Source organism: Ambystoma mexicanum, chromosome 3q (genome assembly GCF_040938575.1).
Source record: "Ambystoma mexicanum isolate Mex_15411 chromosome 3q, UKY_AmexF1_1, whole genome shotgun sequence".
Taxonomy (NCBI): domain Eukaryota; kingdom Metazoa; phylum Chordata; class Amphibia; order Caudata; family Ambystomatidae; genus Ambystoma; species Ambystoma mexicanum.
The window spans coordinates 814,580,164-814,606,350 of NC_090926.1; the positions used below are offsets into that span (position 1 = coordinate 814,580,164).

At 43.5% G+C, this 26,187-nt stretch overlaps 1 protein-coding gene across 1 annotated transcript in view; it reads left to right on the plus strand.

The window, feature by feature from the left end:
* SPAG9 (sperm associated antigen 9) overlaps window positions 1–26,187 on the plus strand; it is a 2,727,931-nt gene that overhangs the window by 1,513,244 nt on the left and 1,188,500 nt on the right. The window contains exon 18 of the mRNA XM_069654919.1: window positions 13,547–13,718. Within this exon, the coding sequence (XP_069511020.1) occupies window positions 13,547–13,718 (172 nt within the window). The remainder of the gene's footprint in view (window positions 1–13,546; window positions 13,719–26,187) is intronic.

Consider the following 26,187-nt stretch of genomic DNA (forward strand, 5'->3'; position numbering starts at 1 on the left):
TGTACCGGATTAAGTACCGCTTTGCTGCTTCATCACAGCGACGCGAGAGGCGTGTCTCACAGTACTTAATCTGTTGCCTTTGGCGAAATTGCAGCGTAATAGTTCTCACTGCTATACACGACGTCACTACATCAGAAAATGTTATCTTAATATTTCTCCCATGTTTTTTTCTTTTTCCAAGAAGATAAAGGTCTGTATGTTAAACAAACTTTATACCTTGAACTCTATTATGCCAGATCCTTCAAATACTGCCACAAATATGGTGCCCGCAGATCGTGCGCAATCTAGTCCGACATCACACAAGGCAATCACTCTTACTCCTGTCACCTTAACTTCAACTAAGTTGCAATATTCATAATTTTTTCTTACTGCGTCCTGAAACTATTCCTGCGGAACAAATCTCCAGTATTAAAACTTCTCTGACTTCCACAGAGTCATCTCAAGCTAATAGCTTGTTCAGTGTGACTGACACTAGCACAACACTGGCACAGCTCACCGCAGCTGTTAATCCCCCTTATTTCATTTCAGATCAAACCTTACTTAGTACAGCTCAATCCACTCCCAAAGTGCAGTATCTTGCTAGTAGTTTGCCCACTATTACAGCAGCTGACCATCCTAACATGAGTCAAGTCTTCTCTGACATCATGCGAACACATGTGAGCCGTCCTTAATCTCTGATCATGTTGCCCCACCTGATTACTATGCACGATGTTCCATGGACCCATCTGTGTGTTCTGTTCCAGTATCATACTTGCAACCTACCCCTTACAAACGAATGTCTTCCCACGTACACCAAAAGGGCTCTAATCAAAGCTCCATGGTCGAAATAACTTTATCAGCAGTTAATATGACCATTAATAGCCTGTACAAGCTATACGAGTCCCTTGATGCAAAAATCACTTTTCAATCTGCCCAAATACAGCAAATTTCTGATTGGATTGCCAGGGCAACTTCAAACAGCCCCAGTAAAGCAATTTGTCACCATGTCTGTAATTCGCCCCAGATTGGTGCTCCATCTGAATTGTACCACACTTAACTGTAGGCATTAATATACCTTCATTGCTCCCATTGTTTGAACATGTAATACGTTCTGTTGCTGAAGTCCCAGACAGTGCCACAATCAAATGAATCAATGATTCATGGATAAGTGTATGCAACCAACTCTTCCAAGCTGGTCGCCCTGCCATCATATTCTTCTAAAATTCTTATTGCAGTAAGGTCTAAACAAGGGGCGCCTGAATGCATGCTCACAAGTTGAAGATGCAGCATGTGGTGCTGCAAAAAAAGAAAACCAAAAACATGCAGCAAACTAAGTCGACAATTGCTAAGAGCATTAAACCTTTCATAAGAGCCATCCATCTTGCTCATAAACCATTCAAAATTACTGACTCTGGACCACCTGCTCAATTAAACAAACCAGTGATTTCTGTTACTTCCCTGAATTAAACGATCCAGGAACGATCACTCACTCATTCTCCTCTAAATGATCTTATTGAAATCATAGAGCAGAATTCAGAGCTGATGCTTCGGAGAAACACAGTAACTCAGCCGAGTGTCAGTCCACAAACATTAACAACAACTAATGGAGTGAAAGACCGCCATGACTCAGGGCTTGAGGCTAGAACACGTGAAATAAAAAAGCAGTTGATGCGTATCTTGAACTACGCCTTAAGGACAAATTAAACCCTTCCTCAAACACCATTATTTTAGATGGCAGTACACATGGTGATCCCATTAATGCCATGCAGTCACATCATTCTTCCTCTATCCAAGCACTTCCGAGTGGACCTTTTTGTGATAACTGCTGTTCTGCCGATGTCCTGGGCACTCAAGTGCAGTGCACAAATAGAGCCACTCCTCACGTTGAATTTGATCCTCAATTGGTCCGGAACGCTACTAACATCGAATCTATAAACAATAACAAGAAATCTACGCTGCGTTTTCATTCCTTGATTATGAAATGCCGCAATGCGCCTTATGTAAAATATGATTTAACTAGATCTAGCATCCTGAAAATCTTCACTGATGTGCCAGCACTGGAAGATATATCTAGCAATATCGAACAGGTGGAATTCTTGTGGGGTGATAATTTGTCAATTGTTAGATTAGGGAGTTTTAAATACCATCTGGAAGGCCAAGATGGATTTATTTAAATTGGGCTTCCTCATAGCACAAGATCATGACAAGAAACACCTTGGCTTCAATGACCAAGCAGATGCTCATGCATCTACTATTGCCAAAACCCTGAACACCTTAGGACTTACCCAAAAAGTTAACACCCCTACCCATGTGAAGGGCAGAATACTTGACTGGATCGCTGATTCCAACTGCTCAGCCATAGTCTCCTCTATTACGCCCCTATCCTGGACCGACCACTCCCTGGTGTCCTTTAACCTACTAACCACTAAACCACCCATTCCAGTCCTACAGGTGGCTCCACCCTGCCCCACAAGAAACAAAAAGAATATTACAGTGGATAATATTATTCCCCTGATCCTTCCAACCTTAAAAGCACTGCCAGACAACCTCGACCCTAGTGCATTGGTCAACGAATACAACAATATAATGCGTACTACTATGGACAAAGTCGCCGCACTCAAAATGCGAACAAGCAAACCTAAGGCACTTTTAAACCAGTGGTTCACGCCAGAACTTAAGGCCCTGCGCTTAACCAAAAGAAAATGTGAATCAGACTGGAAACTATGTCCAACTGAGGAGAACAAAGTTAACTTAACTAACATCTCTCTGCACTACAAAAATGAAATCTACCTAGCAAAGCGCAACCCTTACAATGCTCGCATTGCCAACTCTAACTCAAGCATGAAGGAACTCTTCTCCATCCTGAAAGAACTTGAGTCTCCCATTGCCACACCAGATACCTGTATTAAGGACCAGACCTGGTGTACATATATCCAAACTGCCCTAGCAAATAAAATCACCACACTGCAAAACAAAATCCTACTAAAAAAAGAATCCTTAAACCTCACAAATAAGCTTCCACTCAACGACACCACCAACGACCCTACCAATAAATTCTCCTTCACTAAAACTACCATCTTAGAGGTAGAGAAAACCATCCTTTCCCTCAAACCTTCGAATTGCAAAGGTGACATCTGCCCAGCACAACTAATAAAAGACGCTGCCAGAGACCTCTCACCGTTCATCTCCAAACTGATAAACGCCTCCTTCGCCACAGGTAACATCCCGGCTAACCTAAAACAATCATGGGTGCTCCCGCTTCTCAAGAAGCAGACTCTAGACCCCCTCATCCCTACCAACTATCGGCCTATTACTACGGTACCTTTCTTACTCAAAATACTAGACAAGGTTGCCTATACACAAATTCAAAGACACCTTGAACTACATAATCTATTGGGAGCTAGACAATCTGGCTTCCGTCCACTCCATGGAACTGAAACTGCCCTCATTGATTTAAAGACCCAAATAGATGAACTGAGAGATCAAGGTAAGACAGCACTCCTCCTTCTACTTGATCTCTCAGCTGCTTTCGATCTAGTGGACCACAAGGTCCTTTGCAAACACTTGGACACTGCTGCACACTTCTCCACTCATGCCACTAAATGGATTGAATCCTTTTTGAGCGAGAGAACAATGAGAGTCTTCTCCCCTTCGGCAGCAGCCGACCCTTCACCAATCACGTGCGGAGTCCCTCAAGGCTCTTGTGTCTCACCGATCCTATACAACATATTCACTAAACCCCTCTTCGATGATCTGGACCTTCTAGGTATCACCTACACTAATTATGCAGATGATACACAGATTCTCCTCCCGCTTTCTGGGGATCACAGCAAGGACAGGGAGTTGGTGAATAGGGTGTCCCTCATTATTCAGGCATGGATGGCATCCCATGGCCTCTGCCTGAATGATGACAAGACCGAGCTGATTATCCTGGGCACGCAGGCCAATATCAACAAGTTAGGCAAGGACTACTCCATGTTTAACATAGATGGCAATAGCATTAAGGTTTCGAGAGAAGTAAAAACACTAGGTTTCTATCTCGATTCCACCATGTCTTTCACCAAACAAGTTAACTCCTTAGCTTCCACTACAGCGTATACCTGTAAATTATTAAGAGCAGGTAAACCTTTCTTATCCAACGATAGCTGCATGATCCTAGCGAGAGCCTTAATATTATCCCAACTTGATTATTGTAACGCCCTTTACAGCGGTGCTAACAAAACTATCACCAAAAGGCTACAAATCTTACAAAATAACGCCCTCAGAGCTGCTCTAGGCATAAATAAAAGGGAACATATCTCCTCTATCAGACACCAATACAAATTGCTCTCCACCGACAATAAAATCCATCTAAAAATGTTCTCCTTGACCCAAAAAAGCCCTCAATAACGCTGCTCCTAGTTATCTGATGGACAAAATAAAAATCTCCAGTAGGCCTACAAGAACTCTCAACTCCTACTGCTTGGTAATTCCTAGATTTAAACTTGCTAACATTGGCGGCACCAGTTTCCCCGTGCTAGCCGCTAAATGGTGGAATGCCCTGCCACACAACTTGAGAACAGACCAACCTTTCTCACACTTTAGAATGAATCTTATCAAACACCTCAATGACAAAAATATGTAAGGTACTGATAGACACTTGCGTTATGCCACTTTATCTGAATGTATATATGTATTATTAGAGATGTATCACAATTGTAAATAATTATAGTAACATTGTATATAACTAACCGCCTCGCTTTATAGCAATGCCTCAACCTCTTGTTCAGATATGCTCCCTGCTAAGTCTGTACATACCTTTCTCCTTATCACGGTAAATTATGTAACATTGTAATTCTATGTAACTTTGTAATTCGTTGCAACACTGTAATCCTATGTAACATTTGTAAGCTTTGCATATTCTCCTCACTGCGCCCGGTTACCCTTGGGTCTGGCGCGCATTACAAATAAATAAACAAACAAACAAACATGGTCGGTGACTGACAAGCTGAACCTGCCATACCCCACTTGTGTCCATTGTCTGAAACCAAACGTACAACACCAATCTGGACAGCAGTTTATGGAGGCATAACCATTAGTGAAAAATACATCCATCCACATGTGTCTCGCCAGCTGGAACACACGTGGCCATTCCCATTTACAATCTTCCACAGACAACCACATTAACAAATTTGACATCTTGGCTTTTCAAGAAACATGGCTGATTGACACACCCGCGTGGGAAGATCACGATATCATCTTGCTTCCAGCCAAAAGTTCGACAAAAGGTAGGCCTACCTCGGGACTATTGGTGGCAGTAAAAAGAAGCACTGGTCTGACACTTAAACTGTGGGCGGCACCGAATAATTTTATTAAATTAGTCAGAATTACACATCATGACCAGATTTTGGCATTGTTAAATATATACTGCAATCCGGCCGCCATCTCTGACAATGCTTTCTATAATTCCCTAACTCATCCACTTGGGCCCATTTTTATGTCCTCTGATATTACTGCTACGATTATCGTTGGGGATCTTAACTTAAAAGCATGTCAGCAAGCATTGCCTGACAAGCTGGTTTGGCTATGATGAGCAGATCAGATGAGAAGCACTACTGTATGAAACTGTTTATATTCAATGTCTTAGTATATTGATTACTAATGCACAATCAGTGATGTTTTAAATGCCTCTATTTAAAGTGCAGGCATGTTAATAGTTTCCTTTTCTGCAAGACTAACTCACAATTGGGGAGCTAGTGATAATCAAATGCTACTGTTATTTTGTCAATAATGTGATAATATATTGGTTTGCATTGTAGCAAATTGCATTTGACAGATGCCTGTAATGTAATTTAATTTTATCTTTAATGTTACTGTTCTCTTGGTAGTGCACTGCAATTTTATGTTTTGTAAATCTTAAATGCAATTTTGGATGTTTTTGTTTTTCCCCTTTGTTTGTTATGTAATTCTTATTATCATAACATACTTGTATTGAAAAGTTGATTAATTTCAGCTAAATCAATAAAAATAAAAAAAAGATTGTGACAACTTTACTTTACTTTATTTGTAATGCACTTCCATAAACCCGTAGGCGTGATGGCGCAGACAGGACGAATAAAAACAGAAAAATGAATAGGTGCTAAAATAAGCAGGGTGTCAGTGTAACAGCAGAATGAGAGGGAGGAAGGCTTTTTACCGGACCAAGAAGGTCTTGAGCTCTCCTAAATAGAGGCAAGGATGAATGACCTCTCAGTACTGAGGGAAGGGAGTTCCATATTCGGTGGGGAACACTAAAAAACGCTCCTAGCTGGACTTTCTTAGTTTTGCATTTCGGTAAAAAGAGGTAATTTTGATTACTAGATCTCAGACTTCTGTGGTTAGGTTTATCCATAATGGGATCTTGAAGGTAAGGTGCCATAGTCCTCAGTCTGCACTTCAATGTGATGACTAATAGCCTAAAGGTTATACGTGCTTCCACTGGGAGCCAATGTAATGAGCGTCTGGCCTCAGTAACTTGGACACGATCAGCCAGCCTCGTAACAACTCTGACTGTGCCATTCGGAGCCACTTGCAGCCTATTAATTGTAGCTTTACTGGCCCCTGCAAGAAGACTACAACAGTAGTCTAGTTTGGCCCCTATTATTGCACGCGCAATGGCTTCCGCATTAGCTTGTGAGATGTACGGTCTGAGGTGTGCTAGGAGTTTTATGTAGTAGATCACAATTGAAACCGTTTCTCCATGTATTCTTTCATATTCAGCGCCTGGTCAAGAATGACCCCCCAGGATTTTGATCTTGGGTAGGGGAGAGATACTCACATTTCCTAGATGGAAAACCTTATAGGCTGGATCCAGTTTAGCCAGTGTCAATGGAGAGCCCATGATCATAAGCTCAGTTTTTCCTCTATTAAATGCCAAGTTATTCTGCTTCAACCAGATCTCAATGATGGTGAATATTCTATTAAGTTACATTTCATCTTGTGAGTGAGATCCTGTGAGCGGGATGACACACAGAGTGTCATCGGCATAGTTGGAAAATAGGACCCCTTCCTGTTCAAGGTGGGAAAAGAAGGGAACCATAAAAATATTGTAATTACAGGGCGATGTGCAAGCTCCCTGCGGAACTCCATGCAACACGTGGATAGGCGGGCCATAGCTTCTTCTACACATACCCTGCTTACTCTGTTAGAGAGAAATGAAAGCATCTACCGTACTTTAGCTGGTGAGAAATTGGCCACTTCCTTCAGACGATTTGCCAGGATAGTATGGTCGACAAGGTCGAACGCGGCAGATTGATCTAAAGAAATTAGGAGGGAGATAAGTCCCTCATCAATTCTGCCCAGTAGCTTAGATTTTAAATCCAATAGAGAGGTTTCGGTCCCGAAGCCCTGTCTGAAGCCGGATTGAAGTGGGTTCAAAATAGGAAACAGATTAAGATGTTGAGCTATCTATGTATAGGCAACTCGATCTATGATCTTGAGAAGAAAGGGATTGTTCGTTATGGGCCTGAAACTCAAACAACTTTAATAAGAAAACCAGGTCTCACGCTAAACAAGACTTTCTCCTTGATGAAACGTATAAAAGTTGGCTTGTAGCATAAAGCCTGCAGTTCACTCACCCGCCTAGCGGATGTAATAGCCACTAGAAAGGCTGTTTTCGAAGATTAAAGCCTCAAAGGACAAGAATGCAGGTCCACTGATGCGGTACCCCAGCAAGAGAAGACCTCTTCTAGGACTTCCTGGCACATTTCCCACTCGAGCGAGAACATGCTCTGCCTGCTCAGAGCATCCGCCAAACTGTTCTCATTCCTTGCCAAGTGAGCTGCTGAGACTGAGATCCAGTTCTCTAACAGCCAGAACCACAGCTGCATCGCCTCTTTGCAGAGGGGGAGAGAGTGCAATCCACATTGCTTGTTGAGGTGGTGCATTGCTACTCTGTTGTCCAGAGACAGAGCGAATGCCCTCAGGGCTAACCTGATGGCTCACAATTCCAGCCTGTTCATGTGCCATCTGGCTTTCGTCACTGACCAAATGGCGTTCACCTACAAGTCCTCGCAGTGAGCGCCCCAGCCCTTTATAGACACATCCGTGATCACTCAGGCCTGGGGACATGGAGGCCAGAAGGGTTCCCCCGCCATGAGATTCCTGCGGTATGCCCACCAAGCGAGATCATTGACCACAGGTGCGGATACCTTTAAGGGATCCCAGAGAGCTCCGAAGTGCTGTGAGCACCGACCCCTAAGGCGCCACTGTAGGTTTCTCATGCGCAGCCTGGCCTCTGGCAAAAGGAAAATACAGGAAGCCATGAGACCTAAGAAGCAGAGGAAGGAAGCTGCTGGTAAAGTGGCGTGGTTCCGGAAGAAGTCGACCATCTGTGCCAAGCTGTTGATTCTCTCTTCGGGAGGGAAGACCTTCTGTGTCCTGCAGATGTATTGACATCAGCCTGTCCTGTAGTTCGAGTGCGTGGAGAATTTCTCTCAACGTCACCATTCTGAATTTGTCTTTCCTCAATAACTTTTTTAATGCCCAGAGGTCCAGAATGGGACGCAAGCGCCTTCCTTCTTGGGTACAAGTAAATTACGGGAAAACCAAACCGATCCTCGCTCAGGAGGTACCTCTTCCACGGCACCCTTCATTTTTTTTAAATGTATTTATTTATTTATTGTGCAATAGCCAAAATTTGACTTAACACATTTCAACAAATAATAACTCAAGATAACAGGGTTCACAGTTCTTCCTGGAGCTCCTGTCCTGGTTGGATCAGAGGTGGTTGGGGTATGTCCTGTTTTTTTTTTTTTAAGAAGGGCAGATAAACCCACCAAACGAGCTGTAAAGCCCAGGCATCGGAAGTAATTTCCTGCCACTGAGGCCATTGCTCCTTGAACCACCCTCCAACCGGTACATTGTGGGAGTGGAAATCAAATCAGCTTAGGAGGCTGGGTCGCCCCCACCACTGTCGCTGCTTGTTGGCCCTTAGAAGCCCCTTGCAGAGCACTAGAAACGCTTCTGCCCTTGCCTTGCGGGTGGGAGCTGCGCTTTCCTGCCGTACGTGCATACCACCTATAGCCCCTTCCCCTAGAGACGGAGCTGAAGGCAGGCTTCCCGGCTGCGCAGCTAGGACAAAGGATCTAGCACCGGTTTTGGACTACTTACATTTTCTATGGAATCGTCGTCCTTTCGGCCGAATAGGAAATTGCCCTCAAAGGGCATGTCCAACAATTTTGCCTGGACATTTGGCAAAAAGGCAGATGTTTTTAGGTATGACTGTCTCCTCAGCCTTACTGTTGACGCCATAGACAGTCGGCGATGTCCGGGCCCGTACGCAGTGACTGCCTGGCCACGTCTTTCCCATCCTCCACCAGCTGTAGAAAGCTTTCGCGCATTTCACTCTCAAGGACGTACTGCACAGCATTCTCCACTGCTGTCCACAGACCAAATTAATTTTTTGCAAAATCTCTTGCTACATTGGTGGTTTTAAGGGCCATATTGCATATGGTAAACACCTTTTTCGCAAGGGCGTCAACCTTCTTTGCTTCCCTCTCGGGTGGCATAGCAGAAGTGGAAGAAGCTGGTCTGGAGGAGAATGTAGCAGCCTACATGACAAGCCCACCCAGGGAAGGATGTGAGGGGAGGAATGAAGGGTCTCCTCTAGCAGGCCTGTATTTTCTGGATATATAGGGAATAACCGGGTGAATTGTACAAGGATGCTGTCGCAGAGTGGCCAGGGGGTCAGCAATTGCAGGGTTTAGATGCATATTGCGCTCTGTTAACAGACCTTCGTCCAACATATCAGTAAGGGCGTACCCCTGCGCTGGTGTTGCCGAGGAGTGCAATCCTAAGGTGTCAATGACCCTTTCAACTAGAGCACTAAACTTGGTGTAGTTATGGGTGTAGGGCTGGCTTTGTTGGAAGTCTAGGTTTGATCAAGTATTCAGTAGCCTTATGGATGCCCTCCACAAGTTACAACAACTGATCTTGGTACTTGAAAAAATCAACACCACTGGTGCCCACATAGGCTGGGTCGACATCCCCTTAATTGCCTGTGTCTTCGGTGCCTAAAATGCTCGACATGGTGCCAAAAAAGTCAGACCGCGATAGAGGAGTGTAAGATTTGTCAGCAACTGTCGGCGCAGAAGATTTGTTTCTTCTCAGCGCTGATAAGTTTGCTGTTGACCAGACCCAAGGTGTCGAAGCCTCGACCGCTGTGGCAGCACGGCAGGGACCAGACATCGATACCCAAGGAACTTCAAAGTCTGCTGTGGGGGGTGAGGGGATAACCACGCCTTCTGCAGCCTGCTTCTTAAACATTTCCAAAATGGAGATTTTAAATTCCTCCCACTGTTGGCCGTTAGAAGGGCCCACCGATGGCTTACGTGGGACGAGGAAGAATGGCTCCTCGTGTGGGGCCGCTTCTTCTTCCGCCAGTATTCTTTTTCGCATGTATGCTCCTCAGTTTCAGCCTCCAAGGACTGAACCGTCAACCTTGTCGGAGTTTTTGCCGGCGACTGACATCTCGCTTCGAAATCGATTGAAAAAAGGTTTTCTATCAAACGTCGAATGAGTCAAAGACTTACGGTGTTCCAAAGCAGGTTGTGCAGAAAAATGGAGCTGTGATATGGGGCGTAGTGACAGAGTTTGTATACAACACCTGACGTCAGGTCCGGAATTGACGACCGAGTGGCGAGCAAGATCGATCGGCTGAGTCGAGGTCTACTTTGCCCCTGTCGAAAGTTTTCTGAAGCAGCAGAGCTGGAAGGAATATCTGTCAGATGAGGAATCTGCGGGAGAAAAGCAATCCATTGAAATCCCCTTCACTCGAGCATAGGAGCACATTGTTTTCCACTACATCACTGCTGCTCGCGCTCTCTCAATCATTAGTATGGTCTTCCCTACTACAATACCATCTTTCCCTGACTACAGGAACTTTCCCCTCAACCTCTTCGACTAACCAACAAAAGCGAGGCGAGGGCTCCGCCCACACAATCAATACAAAATAAAGGGTACCAAGGATATACTTCAGGAAGTTATCTGCTGGTGAACTTACCATAAGATGCCATCTCACCTCTAGGTGAGGGCTCCAGACAAGCAAACTGAAGGATATCGAGACAAACCTCACAATGGAAGTGCTGGCTAGCATACCACCTCACACCTCTAAAATAACAAACTAGGTAATACATATATACCGAGGACTTAAAATATAAAACAGTTCACTCAATCTGTCAAAGCATTCACCCTTTCGATTCCCGTACCATGTACTAACTCCACAAATGCACTCCGATTTTACCCTTACCAAACACTTTAAATCAAAGAAACAACCTTCTTTTTCCCCTATTTTCCTTCTTGCTTTACCCATCTAAAGTGCACTCGTGTGAACCCAAACCGCTCTGATGTGGTGCTCCGTCAAGTCGCCCTGCACAGCTGGCCCACGGTACCACACCTCTGGGGAACAGGCAGTCCTTTAACCAATATGGCGCCGTAAGCCTGTTTTTTTCACTGTGCATGGAAGACTGATCCCTGCAGAGAGGCGCTGCAACTGAGTTGTGCGGACAGGAGACTCCCAATGTCTCAGAAACCCTGGGGCCCACCCGGGGGTGCTAAATGTGCAGATTAGCCTTTCATCACCTTAACCCAAAGTAGGCCCACCATTTAAGTGAGTGCATGTGTGTACGTAAAGCAAATGTATTGTACAATCATCCAGGGATGGGCTAGATGACTGCAGAGTCAAACTAACCCAGGTCTCGCCAAACCTATACATTGACACATTATATACACTTTTATAACGGATAAAACACTGTGATATATTATATAACCATCCACCTCCCCACCCACATGTGATTGGACAAAACCTATGCAAATTAATCCCACTTTTCTCCATTTCTTCAGTTCTCGTTGGCCATTGTTATCTTGACTACCATCATCAGATCATATTCATATCACACCGCTCTTTGGGATTTGTCCGTGGTAGTTCATGACATCAGCACATGATTACACATTCATATGCAAACATAATTCATTACAGGTCACAACTGGCATGAAACCCTTAACCCTAAATGTAATTGCACATGCTTTGCATGGATACTTCAAATGACATGAGGAAAGCAGAATAAACAGGTTCCCTTTGAACTGTCAATAACTCATCCACCCCAGATTTACTGGAGTCCCGGAACACTCTAATCTAAATGACTACCATTCAGCATGCACAGCACATCCTGAAAATAGCATTAAAACCATTGGGTATCGGTCACTCTGGCCTTGACCATTGCTTCACCCTATGTTTATTGCTGATCAAAACAAATGGCCGGGTCCCATCTGCGCAGGTCGTAGTTACTCAGTTACCCTTCCTCTGGCCTCTAAAACTCTGCAAAATCAGTTTCTCCAAGTCACTTAAAATTAATCTTGCGAAGCGTTAACTGGCAAGTTCCATTCTATTCTTTGCAGTGGGTTCCCTGTGACCAGTCGGGGTCCCTTTGTTTGCACATTATAAAACTCTGTGCTACCCTGCTTCTAGGCACTGCATCGCACACCATTTCTGGATCATGCTTTATATTTCATTGGCGGTTTTGGCATTTGCTATTCTATGCACGTGCAAATCTAATATGTATGAACTTAAACGAAAAGTAACACTAAAGTAACACATCCCATTCACATTTAACTACACTGGATACATATGAAAATATGACATTGTGTCAACTTTGCCGCACCCACAGTCACAATTATGGCACGCACAACACAAACCCCTCTTTATTGCTGGGACCTATGCTGACCACCCCAACAAAATACACTCTGCTAACATGCACACATTGCTGCATCAACTATTTTGGCATGCAGTAAGCTTTTAACAGGCACATGGGCTACTATACTACCTTAAGTATTCTTCATAATAAAGTATTCTACCGGGCTAACTGTTTCAAGATTGATGTCCTGGGTAATATGGCAAAATAATGAAAGCTCAGATAAAAGTCTGAATAATGCAGATTGCACAGGATAAAAATAAGGCTGAGTTAGTCTTGAAACAACTATCCTGTGAATACATTCCATTTATACCATCTTTAGGTGATAACTCTAAATATTTGAATGAAAATCCAAATAGCAAAATAAGACTGGACTACTTGAGTTTTAAATTCAATAATTTAAATTACTGCTGCATGGAGCGATATACCCATAGCAAACAGGTGCTGCAGGCTTTGAAATGACTTGTCAAATACACATCTTACATGAATAAGGAACACAAATGATCTATTTGGGACAGGATTAGGAAGGCAAATTATTTTTATTTGCTTTATTTTACTATTCAATTATGGTATGAGATTAATACATTGTTGACGAGTGCACATTTAAGACAGCGTTACATATTGATTTATATGTACTCAATTGCTGTGATATTGTGTATTTTTATCCTTGCATATTAATTGTAATTGATGAAAATGTGTATGAAAAGCTATGTATGTATAGCTGTTGTATACTGAATACTAATCTGAAAAGCATGCAATTGATGCATTTATACAGATGAGCAGATTGATGTTTTTTTTCTGCTCTTTACTATGTTTATTACATTATTTTATTCAAAATATTGTGTTATGTCTTTTCACAGGAACAACAGAAGAAAATCGAGCAGCAGGAAGAGTTGTCCAGTCTAGTGTGGATTTGTACCAGCACTCACTCCACGACTAAAGTCATAATTATTGATGCAAATCAACCTGGGAACATTTTAGACAATTTTATTGTTTGCAATTCACATGTTCTTTGTAACACTAGTGTTCCAGGTAAGCTTTAAAAGATATACTGGATTGTGGTATGTACACTCATCTTCTCGTTAGTGCTGAATTGCCACAAAGGTTGCATGCTTACATAGTTTGACACAGTGTACACCGAGCTGTTACGCAACACAAGACAAGTTGAACAAGGTGCAACAGGTGTCTCATTAGTGAACACACAAAGATTATGTGGTTCTGGAGGAAGTGAATGGTTACAGTGACTGCAAGTGTTGATGGGGAAAAGTTAAACAACTAAAATAGGCTTTCTTTCAACAAAGGTGACTATGATTCTTTGGGTCTTCACTACTGCTCTCCTGGGCAGGGAAGGGTAACTCAACCATTCAGATCCACCAACTGGGATTTGTTAAAGTATTTGAGGGTTTCAAAACAAATGGTGCAATTTCCAAAATAAGGTGATATAAAAAAAAAATTAAAATTTAAAGGGCGCTCATTTTAGGCTCTCACTGGCCCCAATTCACAGTCCCAAAATTTCTCACATCTTTGGGTTGCAAGTTTTAGGCCTTCCCGAACCCACTTTTCTGTGCCCAGGTTACAACCCATGTCAGGTTAACATGTCCCGGACTTGTAACAGTCTGAAGGTCTTTTCCAACTTGTCTCCTTCTTAGCCTCCTTGACCTTCAGTCAGGTTGCAGTGTCTCATACCATCTCCTGCATCCAAGACTTATGCCCTGAACCAACCAAGGCCTTCAAAACATTCCTGCTGTTAACTATGAGGATCACAAGTCCTACACCCGCTTTCTTCAGCTTTCTTCTCTTTTCCTCTCCAGAACCGAGTCTGTTCCAATGCTCTCCTCTAAATAGGTATTGCCTCCTCCATGCTATCTCTACAACCTTTCTCTAGATGGTATCTCGTCTTCCAAACCTCCTCCCTAGTCTCTCTCCACCAGAAGGTATTGCCGCCTCCTCCTCCAGATGGTATCTCCTCCAACCTCCTCAATGCTCTCCCTCCAACTCCCTTCTCCAGTACTCCTTTTAAAAGACTTCTTTCTTTCCAAACTCCTCCAACACATTTCTCCAGCTCCTACTGAAACACCCTTCCTGCTAGACTGAGATGGCCAACTTTTATAGTCTGGTGTCACCTCTTCTCGGGTGGTGCAAGACATGGATTGCACTTGTGCAGTGTGTACTGTGCAGTATTGGGATGTGTTTTGGGAGTCATGGGGGTTGGTAGGGGTTTACATTGAGCGAACATTCAGGCATGTTATCTTAGATTTTAGAGCGGTCTTGGACAGGTGAGTGATCTCCTTCCATCAACCTTGATCCCACTGTCTGCGTTAACCTGTGTCCCACTGCTTTCCCAACATGTGAATTGATAGTCGAAAAACCCTTGGGTAAGCATGTAGCTGTTAATTGTGTTTTCAATTCCTTTATTTCTGGGAATTTGTAACTTTGTTGCAGGGCGTGTTTATTATCTTCCTCGTATTTGTAGCTTTGTATCTGCTGTACTTCTACGGTCTGTGCAGGTATGATTTAAAATCAGAAATGTTCCCCCTCAGCATTGGTGACAAAAAAAGACATGTACTTACCTGCTCGCCAGTGACTTTTAAGTGACCAAAAAAAAAAGCGGCACACGCTTTTTGTGAAAGCGCTGTTGTACAAGGGCGGTCTGCGGCTGGAGACGCCGCGTTTCCTGTGCTATTTTGCTGATTCACGGAGGACTTTTCGTGACTTTGGTTGGAAATTCAACTAAGTGTGGTTGTCCCTGCCCACATTGCTGCCCACATTGCCGAGAATCCATTAAGGTTGGAAATCTTGCGCTTTATGCACGCGCGCTTTTTGTGAAAGCGCTGTTCTACAAGGGCTGTCTGCGGCTGGAGACGCCACGTTTCCTGTGCTATTCTGCTGATTCACAGAGGACTTTTCGGTATGGACTGACCACATGTGAAGCTTTCTGAACTCTCACCAATTGCAGTGACTCTCAGTTGCTAACGTCCAACTTTTAATTTTGCAGTGACTTTGGTTGGAAATTCAACTAAGTGTGGTTGTCCCCGCCCACATTGCCCAGAATCCATTAAAGTTGAAAATCTCGCGCTTTATGCGCGCATGCTTTTTGTGAAAGCTCTGTTGTACAAGGGCTGTCTGCGGCTGTCTCGGGCTGCTCGAGGACTGCCGAGGTCCCAGGTTTTGCTATATCGTCTGCTCTTTAATATTCTAGAACGTGTTGATTGGGTAGCTTCGGAGTGGGGTTGCAAATAAGCAGTGGCTCAGAATCGCGAAAGTGTGACTAATTCAGCTCACGTGGCGTTTTCAGAGCGTTTGTAATATAAAGACTTATTACAAACTGATTATATTTGGAACACTAGTTTACAAGTGGGTAGTGTGTGTATCTTTTTTTATTGTCCTTTACGGGGCGTGTAATGCAGCGTGTGCTTCCTACGCTGAAATCAGGTATGCCCCCCATAATAACAGTAAAGAGTAATGTGTTAAATTCATGTTCCTCAGCTCGTATTAGCCAACGACAAATACCAAAGGCAACAAGCTCTACGCCGATAAGCGGCATACCCCCAAAACAAAGAAACCTATTTCTAAAGTGGAGATTCTATCCGACTTCCGTAAGTACTGTAAATATTTCTCACCAGTACTGGATGTACAGTCAGACCTGGCAACTGCGACATGTGAGTCCTCCATAGCACCTGTGCTACAAACAATACCAATGTCGGTTGTTTTGCCAAGTCTCACTGAAATGAGTGGTCCCACGGCTGTTGCAGTGGAAGCTCCATCCGTGTTTGTGCAACCATCGCCGTCTGATAGAGTGATGTTGAATAATGTATGTGAGAGCCCTGAGGTTCCACCCCCAGCGCTGTTGGCGCCACAAGTAACAGAAGAACAGGTTGTTATTGATATAGATGCACCTAGTGCTAGCCATGGAGATGACGTTACACACCACAATTTATCTAGGTCTCCAGTTAGGTTTCCAGATAATTCTCATTCCTCTATTAGTTCAATAGCTTCTTATACGGCCCCCACTCCCTGTAATTTAAAGAATGTGGGGGAGGTATTTAAGACCTATCAACCTGACCAAATTACAACAGTGTTGGAGGTTACATTTACCACAATGAATCTAACGCTTCAAACAATGACAAAATTGTTTGAATCACTGGAAGGTAAAATGTCTGTGCAGCACATACAGATGGAACAAATACTTCGTTGGCAGGTGGGAGATGTTTGCGCTGTTACAAAACAGAAAGTGCGTGTGTCTTAAAAAACATGATTGTGGTCAGAAGAATTTTGTGACAAAATCCTCTCAAACTATGTTAAACTCTACAACAAATATGGATATGCTTAGTGTCGTACCTGCCATACATGGGCCAATCTATGAAGCACTCGAGAAATCCAAGCATTCAGAACCACTGGATGCCCAGGAAGCTCTGGCACACCGTCCGGAATCGAAGCCCAGTTGTATGGTTTTAGACTCACAATCAAACTCATTAAGTCCAGTTAATAATAACAATAATAATAAAAAATCAGCATATACTATTCTCTCGAAGACTAAAAGTATAACTACGAAATTATTGAATCCAAGAAAGCTATCAAAAAACCAAAAAGCAATCCCAAAGAATAATGGCTCCATCTCCAAACAATTCTTCAAAACACTATCTATGCCAAAACCAGTAAAAAATACTATTCTACCCTCCAAAGCCATCTCAAAAAAATATCAAAAACTTGATAAGACTAAAAAATCAGTGCCTCTTTTTGACCCCGAGGTGGGCAGAGTTATCACTCCCTATGCCTCATTAGACAATTTGGTTGAAGTGGCAGAGAAACAAAATAATCAAGTTGTTCAGAAAAACAATGAAGTGCAGTCTGTAGATAATCAAGCTCTACAACGAAGAGAGATTCGGGAAGCTGTTGACGCTTGTATGTCGGAACGTTTACCCACCAAAATCCCTTCTAGTAGTCATTCCCTAGGTGCTGTAAAGACTGCTATAACTCAAATGTGTGATGATTGTACCAGACTAAATCCTACCCAGCAGGGTAATAATGGGCCGCTCCCGTGTAACACAGATGCTCGTATGACTATCATTGCACAAAAAACGAACACGAGTAAATTACCAAAAAAGCAAACTGAGTCTGAACTTACCCAATTACTGGAATCTGATTCCTGCCAAACAGATAATCTATGTCCGCAAAATGTCAATAAGATTTCTCAAGCTCCGTTGAGTTCAATGCAAGCTATACATCTCCTACAAACAGCGCTTGCAGGTCTTCTACCATTAGAAGCCCAAGAGACTCAACTAAAATCTAATGTTAAGAAACCAGTATCATCTCAAGCCAAATTATTTCCGGTTGGCATAAAGAGACCAGCGGCGTATTTACTGATACTATCATGCCGTCCGGCACCATTCCCATATTATGACATCAATAGACATACTGCCTTAGCTATATTCTCTGATATTCCTCAACTAGAGGATATATTGTCCACTGACATTGCTCTAGGTGAATTTGTCAAAAACAAACTAGCTACTACAGTGAAACTCTGGATGGAATCGAGAGTAGTGCAAAACACAATATGGTTGGCGAAAGAGGCACTTTACAATCTGGGTTTTGTTATTACAACAGAGGCTCTACAGGATCCTACTCCAAGTATAAAACAAACTACTCTTAATAACAAACCCTACAGGGCCTTTAGCTCAGAGCAAACGGTGTCTGAAGAGAAGTTAACCAACAACCATCACAACCTCTCATACACAGAATTAGCTAGGCCCTGTGTTGTCATCTGATACACTTGCCTTAGTTAGTTGGAATATGAGAGGCTTTAAGCATTTGATTCAAGGCTTTAACGATCTTGTTAAGTATGATGTGATTATGCTTCAAGAAACGTGGCTACAAGTTTCACCAATAATAGATGGCTACGATGTATGTTTAAACTCAGCCCACAAATCTGGAAATGGTCGTCCTACATCAGGTCTTCTTATTGCAATTAAAATTGCCCCAGGTATTGTTATAGAACCATGGTCCAATCCAAATAGATTTATACAAATGGTCAAAGTTACAACACCAGTGTACTCAGTTGCAATTATCAATTTGTATTGGAACCCGGCTGGCATTATAGAGACACGCTTCCTTGAGGATCTGAGTGATCTTACGCTAATGATCTCCCAAGACAAATCTATACGGCATATCATCATGGGAGGTGACTTGAATTTGAAATGTTTAGGTGTTAAATCGTCGAAGCACCAACCGAGACTTAGAGCTTGGAATCAATTAATAAAATTTCATAATCTCGTGATGCTCAATGGCTTGTGTTCCTCTGACATGCCAGCCCAACCAACATGGAGGCGAGGGAAATCAGCAGCTCTGATTGATTATATTTATGTGAATGCCTCGTTATTCCCATGTATTGTTGATTTTTGCATTGTGCAATCGAGTTTTTAGCGATCATGATCAGTTGATTGCAAAATGGATATCTTGCATTCCAACAAGGCAGATAGATAGGGCGCTCTTCCTAACAAATTTAACTACAAATGCGAGAAGCACCAGACTATGATGTTCAGATAAGCAGCTGCATGAATTCCATGTCTATATACATAATTGTGTGGTGCTGACCAAACAGGGTGAGCCATCGGACTATCGTTATAATGCAATGATGCCTTTTTTTCTTGATAATAAAAGAAGAAAATGGATATCCACGAAACCACTTTTGCATACTTATAATAATGACTTGAAAAAGCGGAAAACTGTGTTTAGGAATGAAAAAAGAAATGCTGTAAAACTACCTATGGTATTAAGAGGGCCCACATTGATTAGGATTAAGACACGGTATAAATAAAAATTGGCTAAGGGCTAGGTGGCAAATTTATATCAGATAGATGGTCAAAATATGCTCAGATTAATTCAATCCAAAAATTCTTCAAGAACATGGGCAATTATAAATGGTGTGACAAGTGGACCACAAGGACTCATCCAAGCTAATAGTGTTATGGAGTCTGACTGGATATCTTATTTCTCTAACTTGTACGCTCACCCAACAAATAATGCAAGTTTGGATACAGTCAATTTTCCTACCAAATTCAACTTGGAATTCGATCTCTTACAAATCCATTATGCATTAAATCTATAAGTCGATTGAGGGCGTGTGGTCCAGATGGTCTATCCAATCAGATGGTAAGACAGAGCCCTAATATGTGGGCCCAGATCCTTTTTAATATCTTTACTCTGGTGAATTAATCTCAATCCATACCCCAGTCATGGAGATACTCGATCACAGTGCCGATTTATAAAAAGGGAACCGTCAGGCCCCTAATAGTTATCGCCCCATAGCATTACTAGACGCACCAGGGAAGATCTTTACGCGTCTCATTTTAATAAAGCTTAAACATTGGGCTTGGGATAAACATTTGTTGGATCCTCTTCAAGCAGGTTTCGTCACTGGAGTGGGCACTATACCTAATATAATGATCCTGAACATAATCAAGGCAAAGTATGGAAAGCTCGGTCAACCAATTTATTTTCATTCGTTGACTTCAGAATAGCTTTTGATTCTGTGGATCGATTACTTCTTTATCAGAAATTAAAGCATTATAATTGCCCGGGTACTCTACTGGCTTTAATTAGGTTGCTCCACTCTAATACTTGTATGCAAGTGAGATTGACTCTAAATGGCATACTATCTGCCTATATTTACACACAGAGAGGGCTAAAACAGGGATGCATTTTAGCATCAACCTTGTTCAATCTCTTCATCTGAGACATTCGTCTTGCCTTTCTACACACAATCTGTGACGCTCCCAAAATAGGCACCTGTCTGATCAATTATCTGCTTTGTGCAGATGATCTCATTCTTTTATCTAAAACCCCCAGTGGATTACAAAACATGTTAAACGCATTAAACTTGTATGCATCGAAAAACAACTTGGTGATTAATACGCAAGTATTAGTGTGTAGACCAAAGATGCAGATGAAGGACAATTCTTATCAATGGTACTTGGGAAGTGAAAAACTTGAAAAAGTTAACATGTATCTGGGTGTTTTGATTTCCAACTCTCTAAGAAAAAACGATAACGAGTCTGTAAATTCAGAAATTACTTCCTCTGATCGCCCAGGCGAGGTTACTAATGCATAAATATGCGAAGTTTTCCTATTCTCATATACTACTAGTTTATAAACAGAAAGTGATTCCCATCCTTATGGGGTCGAAACTACATTACCCAAACAGCGTAAATTTTGGGATGCATTAGAATCTAAGTTTTGGAAAAAAAATCCTTCGTCTCCCTGTGTCCATGTCGAAAGCAATATTGCGGTTTGAATTGGGTTTAACATCTATGTTTTCAAAAGATCAATGGATCAATGGAAAAGATGTGCGTTATTTAGGAAATGCCTGTTAAATAGTGGGTCTTCTAATGTAGTCTTCTAATGTAGTTGGAATATTGGCTTCTTATCTGGCAACCACAAACGACTCCTTTGCCAAGACATGGACACAGAATATCTTAAATATTCTTGCATACTCTAACATCTCCCTAGATATATTGCTTCATAATCCTGTCAGAGCAAAATTGAAGTTATTTCAAATGGACTGGATTGTCACTATTGTTAATGTTAAAGGACATTTGTACCGCGCTCTATCACCACCGGAGTGGTCCCTTGGCGCTCTGGCGGCTCTGAAACGGGAGGGGAGGTTGAGTTAGTGGGAGGAAGCAGGAAAAGTGCACGAGGGCAGTGATGTGCTGTTGCCGGCCTCAGCCCGGTGGGTCCGTTGGCTGGGCCTGGGGTGTTTGCGGCAGGTAGTCATTGTGTACTGTTGTGCAAGGCTATGTGTGTTTTTGTTTTGTTGCAGTGTAGTGAAGTTTGTGCGGTTTGTTGTGCGTTAGGTTTTGGTTGTTTGGTTTGGGGTTTGAGAGGTGTATGCAGAAAGGGAAATAGTTAGTAGGGGTTGGTTAGTTTGCGTCTCTATCCTGAATTGAAGCGCTCTGTTTGCGTAGTCTCCCCTGCTGCGGCTCTAAACTGGGTCTGACTGGCCTACAGGTTCCTTACTCCTCTAGCCCCCGCCTCTGACATGCTCACTCATAGCTCCCCTTATCTTCCATTCATACTCCTGTGGCCATTGCACCTGCCAATGACAACCTCTCAGGTAGTGGGGCGATTGCCAATATCTCGATAATTCCACACCCATATGGTACCTGGCGGTAGTTAATTAAGGGGCGGGCGAAAGTGTTGGTGGGATTGCGGAATCTCCAGAATGAAAGACTTTGATATAACTACATTTGGTCACAAAAATTGGGAAACATGGCTGGTTATTTACAGAAATATCCATCACCGTATATGCGCAACCAATACCTGCGCTTTAGATGTAACCTATGGCATACTAGGTCAGTATTGACGAGAAGGAAACTAATACCAGAGAATAAAAATTACTGCAGATGGTGTAGGGTACAATCCCAAAAAGAAACCTTGAAGCACTGTCTAATAGAATGTCCGAATCTTGGTGACTTGCGAAAGAAATATTTCTCCAGAGTTACCTCTGCATTACTCCCTATGAATCATTCTGACGTTTGGAAATGGCTATTCTCGGCTTCTAACTTGTCAGTACAAATTGCTACTGTTCAATTTCTGAATGAATTGTTCAAATCTGAAGATCATTGAATAAGTAAGTCTATTAAGAAATATAGAGCGCTGAATTGAATGACAATTTTATTGTATATATGCTGTAGCAAGTACATATTTGAAAATTGTTTATTTTAAGCCAAAGCTAAAATGAATTTAAGAGTACATAATTATTTATTCTTTATTGTACAGATATATTGGTTTTAAATTGGTTTAGAACATGTAAAATGTATTGAATATTCAATTTTATTTTGTAAAATTTGAAAGGTTCAATGAATTGAACTAACCAAATAAAAAAATAAAAAATAACAAAAAAAGTGACCAAAAAAGTGGCAAAAAAAATAAATAAGGGATTGCTCTATTCCTTATGCCTTGTTGTTTGAGTCTGGCCAAGGAGCTGTAATGGTTCTCTCAGGGGGTTGACTATTTGATAAGGGTTCTGTTTAAAGATTGCTGGTCTCCCCGCTGCCCCTAAGTGGTCATGGGTGGTTTTTGGGATGACTGCATGGAGTGCTCCTGTGACTGCCTACTGCCTTAGTGCAGGGACCCAGTTGGGGTGGTCTGGAGGAATATCTTCTGTACTTCCTGCAGTCGAGCATCAGCCTCAGAATAACCCTAGGAACCTTTGACAAACTCAGTTATTCTCCAAGGTTATACAGGGGAAACTTTATCACAAGTGTTAAATGGTAATTTTCATAGAATCTTGTGCCCGGTAAGACCAAAGGTTCGATGTTAAGTGATTTGGTGGCATATATATCTTTGCTAAGGTATATTATATATATTACAAAAGGAAGTCCTAAAACTCCTGCAAGGGGATCTTCTCTCCTTCCCTGCCATAACACCATAATCCATTTTGTAATAGGATTCTCAAGTGCCTTTTAGATGGCATCACTGAAATCATTCACTTCAGTTTCACACTAGTATTCATTATTTCAAATAAATGGCATCTCTGGAATCCATCACATTCATCCCAGCTCCAATGTTTCTCCAGGTCCTTGTTGTATTTGTGGGTGGTCTCTAAAACTGAAGTTGACACTACCCTTTCCAATCTAGGCTTCCAGCAGCGCATTCGTGAACCCACACATAACAAGGGTAGAACGCTCGACTGGTTAGCTGACCTAAATTGCAATACTAATGTCATCTCCAACGATGCTTGTGCTTGGTCTGACCATCATGTTATTACCTTCCTCCTGCCAGCCTCCAACCCACACCTATTATAGCCCCTGCTGTACCCACCAGAAATAAAAAGGATATTACCAGGGAGAAATTGCTTCCTCTTATCCTCCCTTGCCTGAACACTTTCGCTTCTCAGCATAAGGACAAGGACCCCACTGTCTTAGTAGACGCCTTCAACAGCTTGATGATCAAAGCCATTGAGAGCATAGCCCCACTAAAAATTTGCAAAGCCAAACAACAGTCCCACCTAAACTCCTGGTTCACTCCGGAGCTTAACGTGCTGCGCAAAGAAAAGCGTAAGGCCGAAGCCCTCTGGAAAAGTCATCCCAGCCCAGCTACCAAAGCCTCTCTACTGATCACCTCTCAACTATAAGGAAGCTATCCTTCAAGCTAAAAAAGAGACCTATAATTCACGCATATCACAAGCAGAATCCAACACAAGAGAATTATTTAAAATCCTCAAAGAATTAGAATCCCCCTCCCCTGTCCTTGACGTGTGTACCAAAGACAGCACTTGGTGCAACAATATACAAAACGCACTTCTCAACAAAATAACCACACTGCAATCCAAAATTAACGTCAAACAAAACTCCCTCCACACTCCTACATTCAGCAACACCCTGCCACCCAAAATAACCACCCCTGACTCCCCGGTGCCATTCAGCTTCACACCTTCCAACTGCCAAGGGGACGCATGTCCAGCCCAGATCATTAAGGAATCAGCTCATGACCTTGCACCGTATATCACCACGTTTATCAATGCCTCCTTTCAGTCGGGAGTGGTCCCCAACAACTTGAAGGATGCATGGGTCATCCCCCTCCTAAAAAAACCCACCTTAGATCCGGAGGTCCCAACCAACTACAGGCCCATCACGACGGTCCCATTTCTGCTAAAAATCTTAGATAGAGCAGCGTATCTTCAGATACAAAACTACCTGGAAACAAACAATCTACTAGGCACGAGACAATCCGGCTTCAGACCTAAGCACGGTACTGAGACAGCCCTCCTAGATCTCAAAACCCAAATTGAGGACTTTAAAGACAAAGGCAAACTAGCCCTACTATTACTATTAGACTTATCAGCAGCCTTCGATTTGGTTAACCACCAAATCCTCTGTCACCACCTGAAAACGGCCGCCCATTTCTCTGACAAGGCCACCAACTGGATTCAATCCTTCTTGGATAACAGACAGATGAGGGTATTCTCGCCCACCGCCGCCGCCAACACCACACCAGTCCCTTGCGGAGTCCCCCAAGGATCTTGTGTATCCCCTACCCTCTACAATGTTTTCACTAAACCCTTGTTTGATGTGCTTGACTATCTGGGTGTCACCTACACTAACTATGCCGATGACGGGACGCCATGTGAAAGGACGTGCCTGAACGGGAGCTCCCGCTGATCCGAACATTATCCGGCTGAATCCGCGCAACGGCCGCTACGATGTGGCATAGACGGTGATGACTGTAAATGCGAAGCTCGGCTGCACATGTGGATGCATTCTCATACGGGATTGTGCAGCGCTTGTGTACTCAGGAGCCGCGTAAAGTTTTTGGGCCGGAGCTTCGCCGGCAGACAAAATGGCTGCCGTCGCTTGATGTTGGGACAAAGGATCGGGGACCGGATTCTGGAGGCGATTCCCTCATTTCACGTTCAGCGCGATCCAGCGAAAGCAAGCTTGACTGGAGGTAGCCGAAACTGTGTGGCGACGGGGGGACATAGTGCCCCCAGGCCTGGGGCCTAAGCGAGATCGAAGGGACGCTCCTGATCGAAGATATGACGAGCAAGCTCCTGAGGGCGAAGAATAAACAGCCCACGCTCGACGAATTTGCCAAGACATCGCCTGGCACCGAGGGGACCAGGAGCAAAGAGAAGGCCCAGCCCAAGGAGATGGCCGCAGGAGGAACGAACCAGGAGGTCCTGGCAGCGATCGCAGATTTGAAGGCGACATGGGAGACCAAACTCCAACTTGCGGTGGCCGAACTGAAAACTGCGATGGAACTTCAGGTCGGGGCGGTACAGGAGGACGTGAACCTCCTGAGGCAAGATGTGCGAAACCCTGGCCGAGCGCACAGAGACCCTGGAGAAGGAGATGGGCCCGACTGTGGCGGAATGCACCGCGCACAAACGAGAGATCCATGCCCTGGTGCAGAGGGTAGGCAACCTGGAAAGCAGGGCTGAAGAGGCAGAAGGTCGGGCCCGCAGGAACAACATCCGGATTGTGGGCCTACCGGAGGGAGCTGAGGGCCAGAATCCCACAGATTTTATTGAGACTTTGCTGCTGCAGGAGATCACCGGAGGTGCCCTAACGCAGGGATTTGCAGTGGAGAGGGCACACAGGGCCCTGATCAGAAGGCCACCGCCGGGTAATCCGCCCAGGCCCGTGATCGCCAAGATCCTCAACTACAAAGACCGGGAGAAGATTCTGGAACATTTTCGTAAAGGGGGCACCATACGGCGAGGGGAGGCAACCATCACTGCTTACCCCGACTACACTCTACAAGTGCAGCGCAGTCGGATGAACTTTGGGGCGGTCAAAAGGCGCCTGCGGACGGCCGGTTTCAAGTATATGTTACTCTACCCAGCCAAACTTAAGGTCTTCTTCAAGGCTAAGACGCTGTTTTTCGACACCCCTGAGGAGGCCATGGAATGGCTCGATGCGCAGAACTGCCCTCAGGAGCCTGATGAGCAGATGGCGGACGGAGCAGGGAGAGTTAAGTGAAACAGTGGGCCCGGCGGACT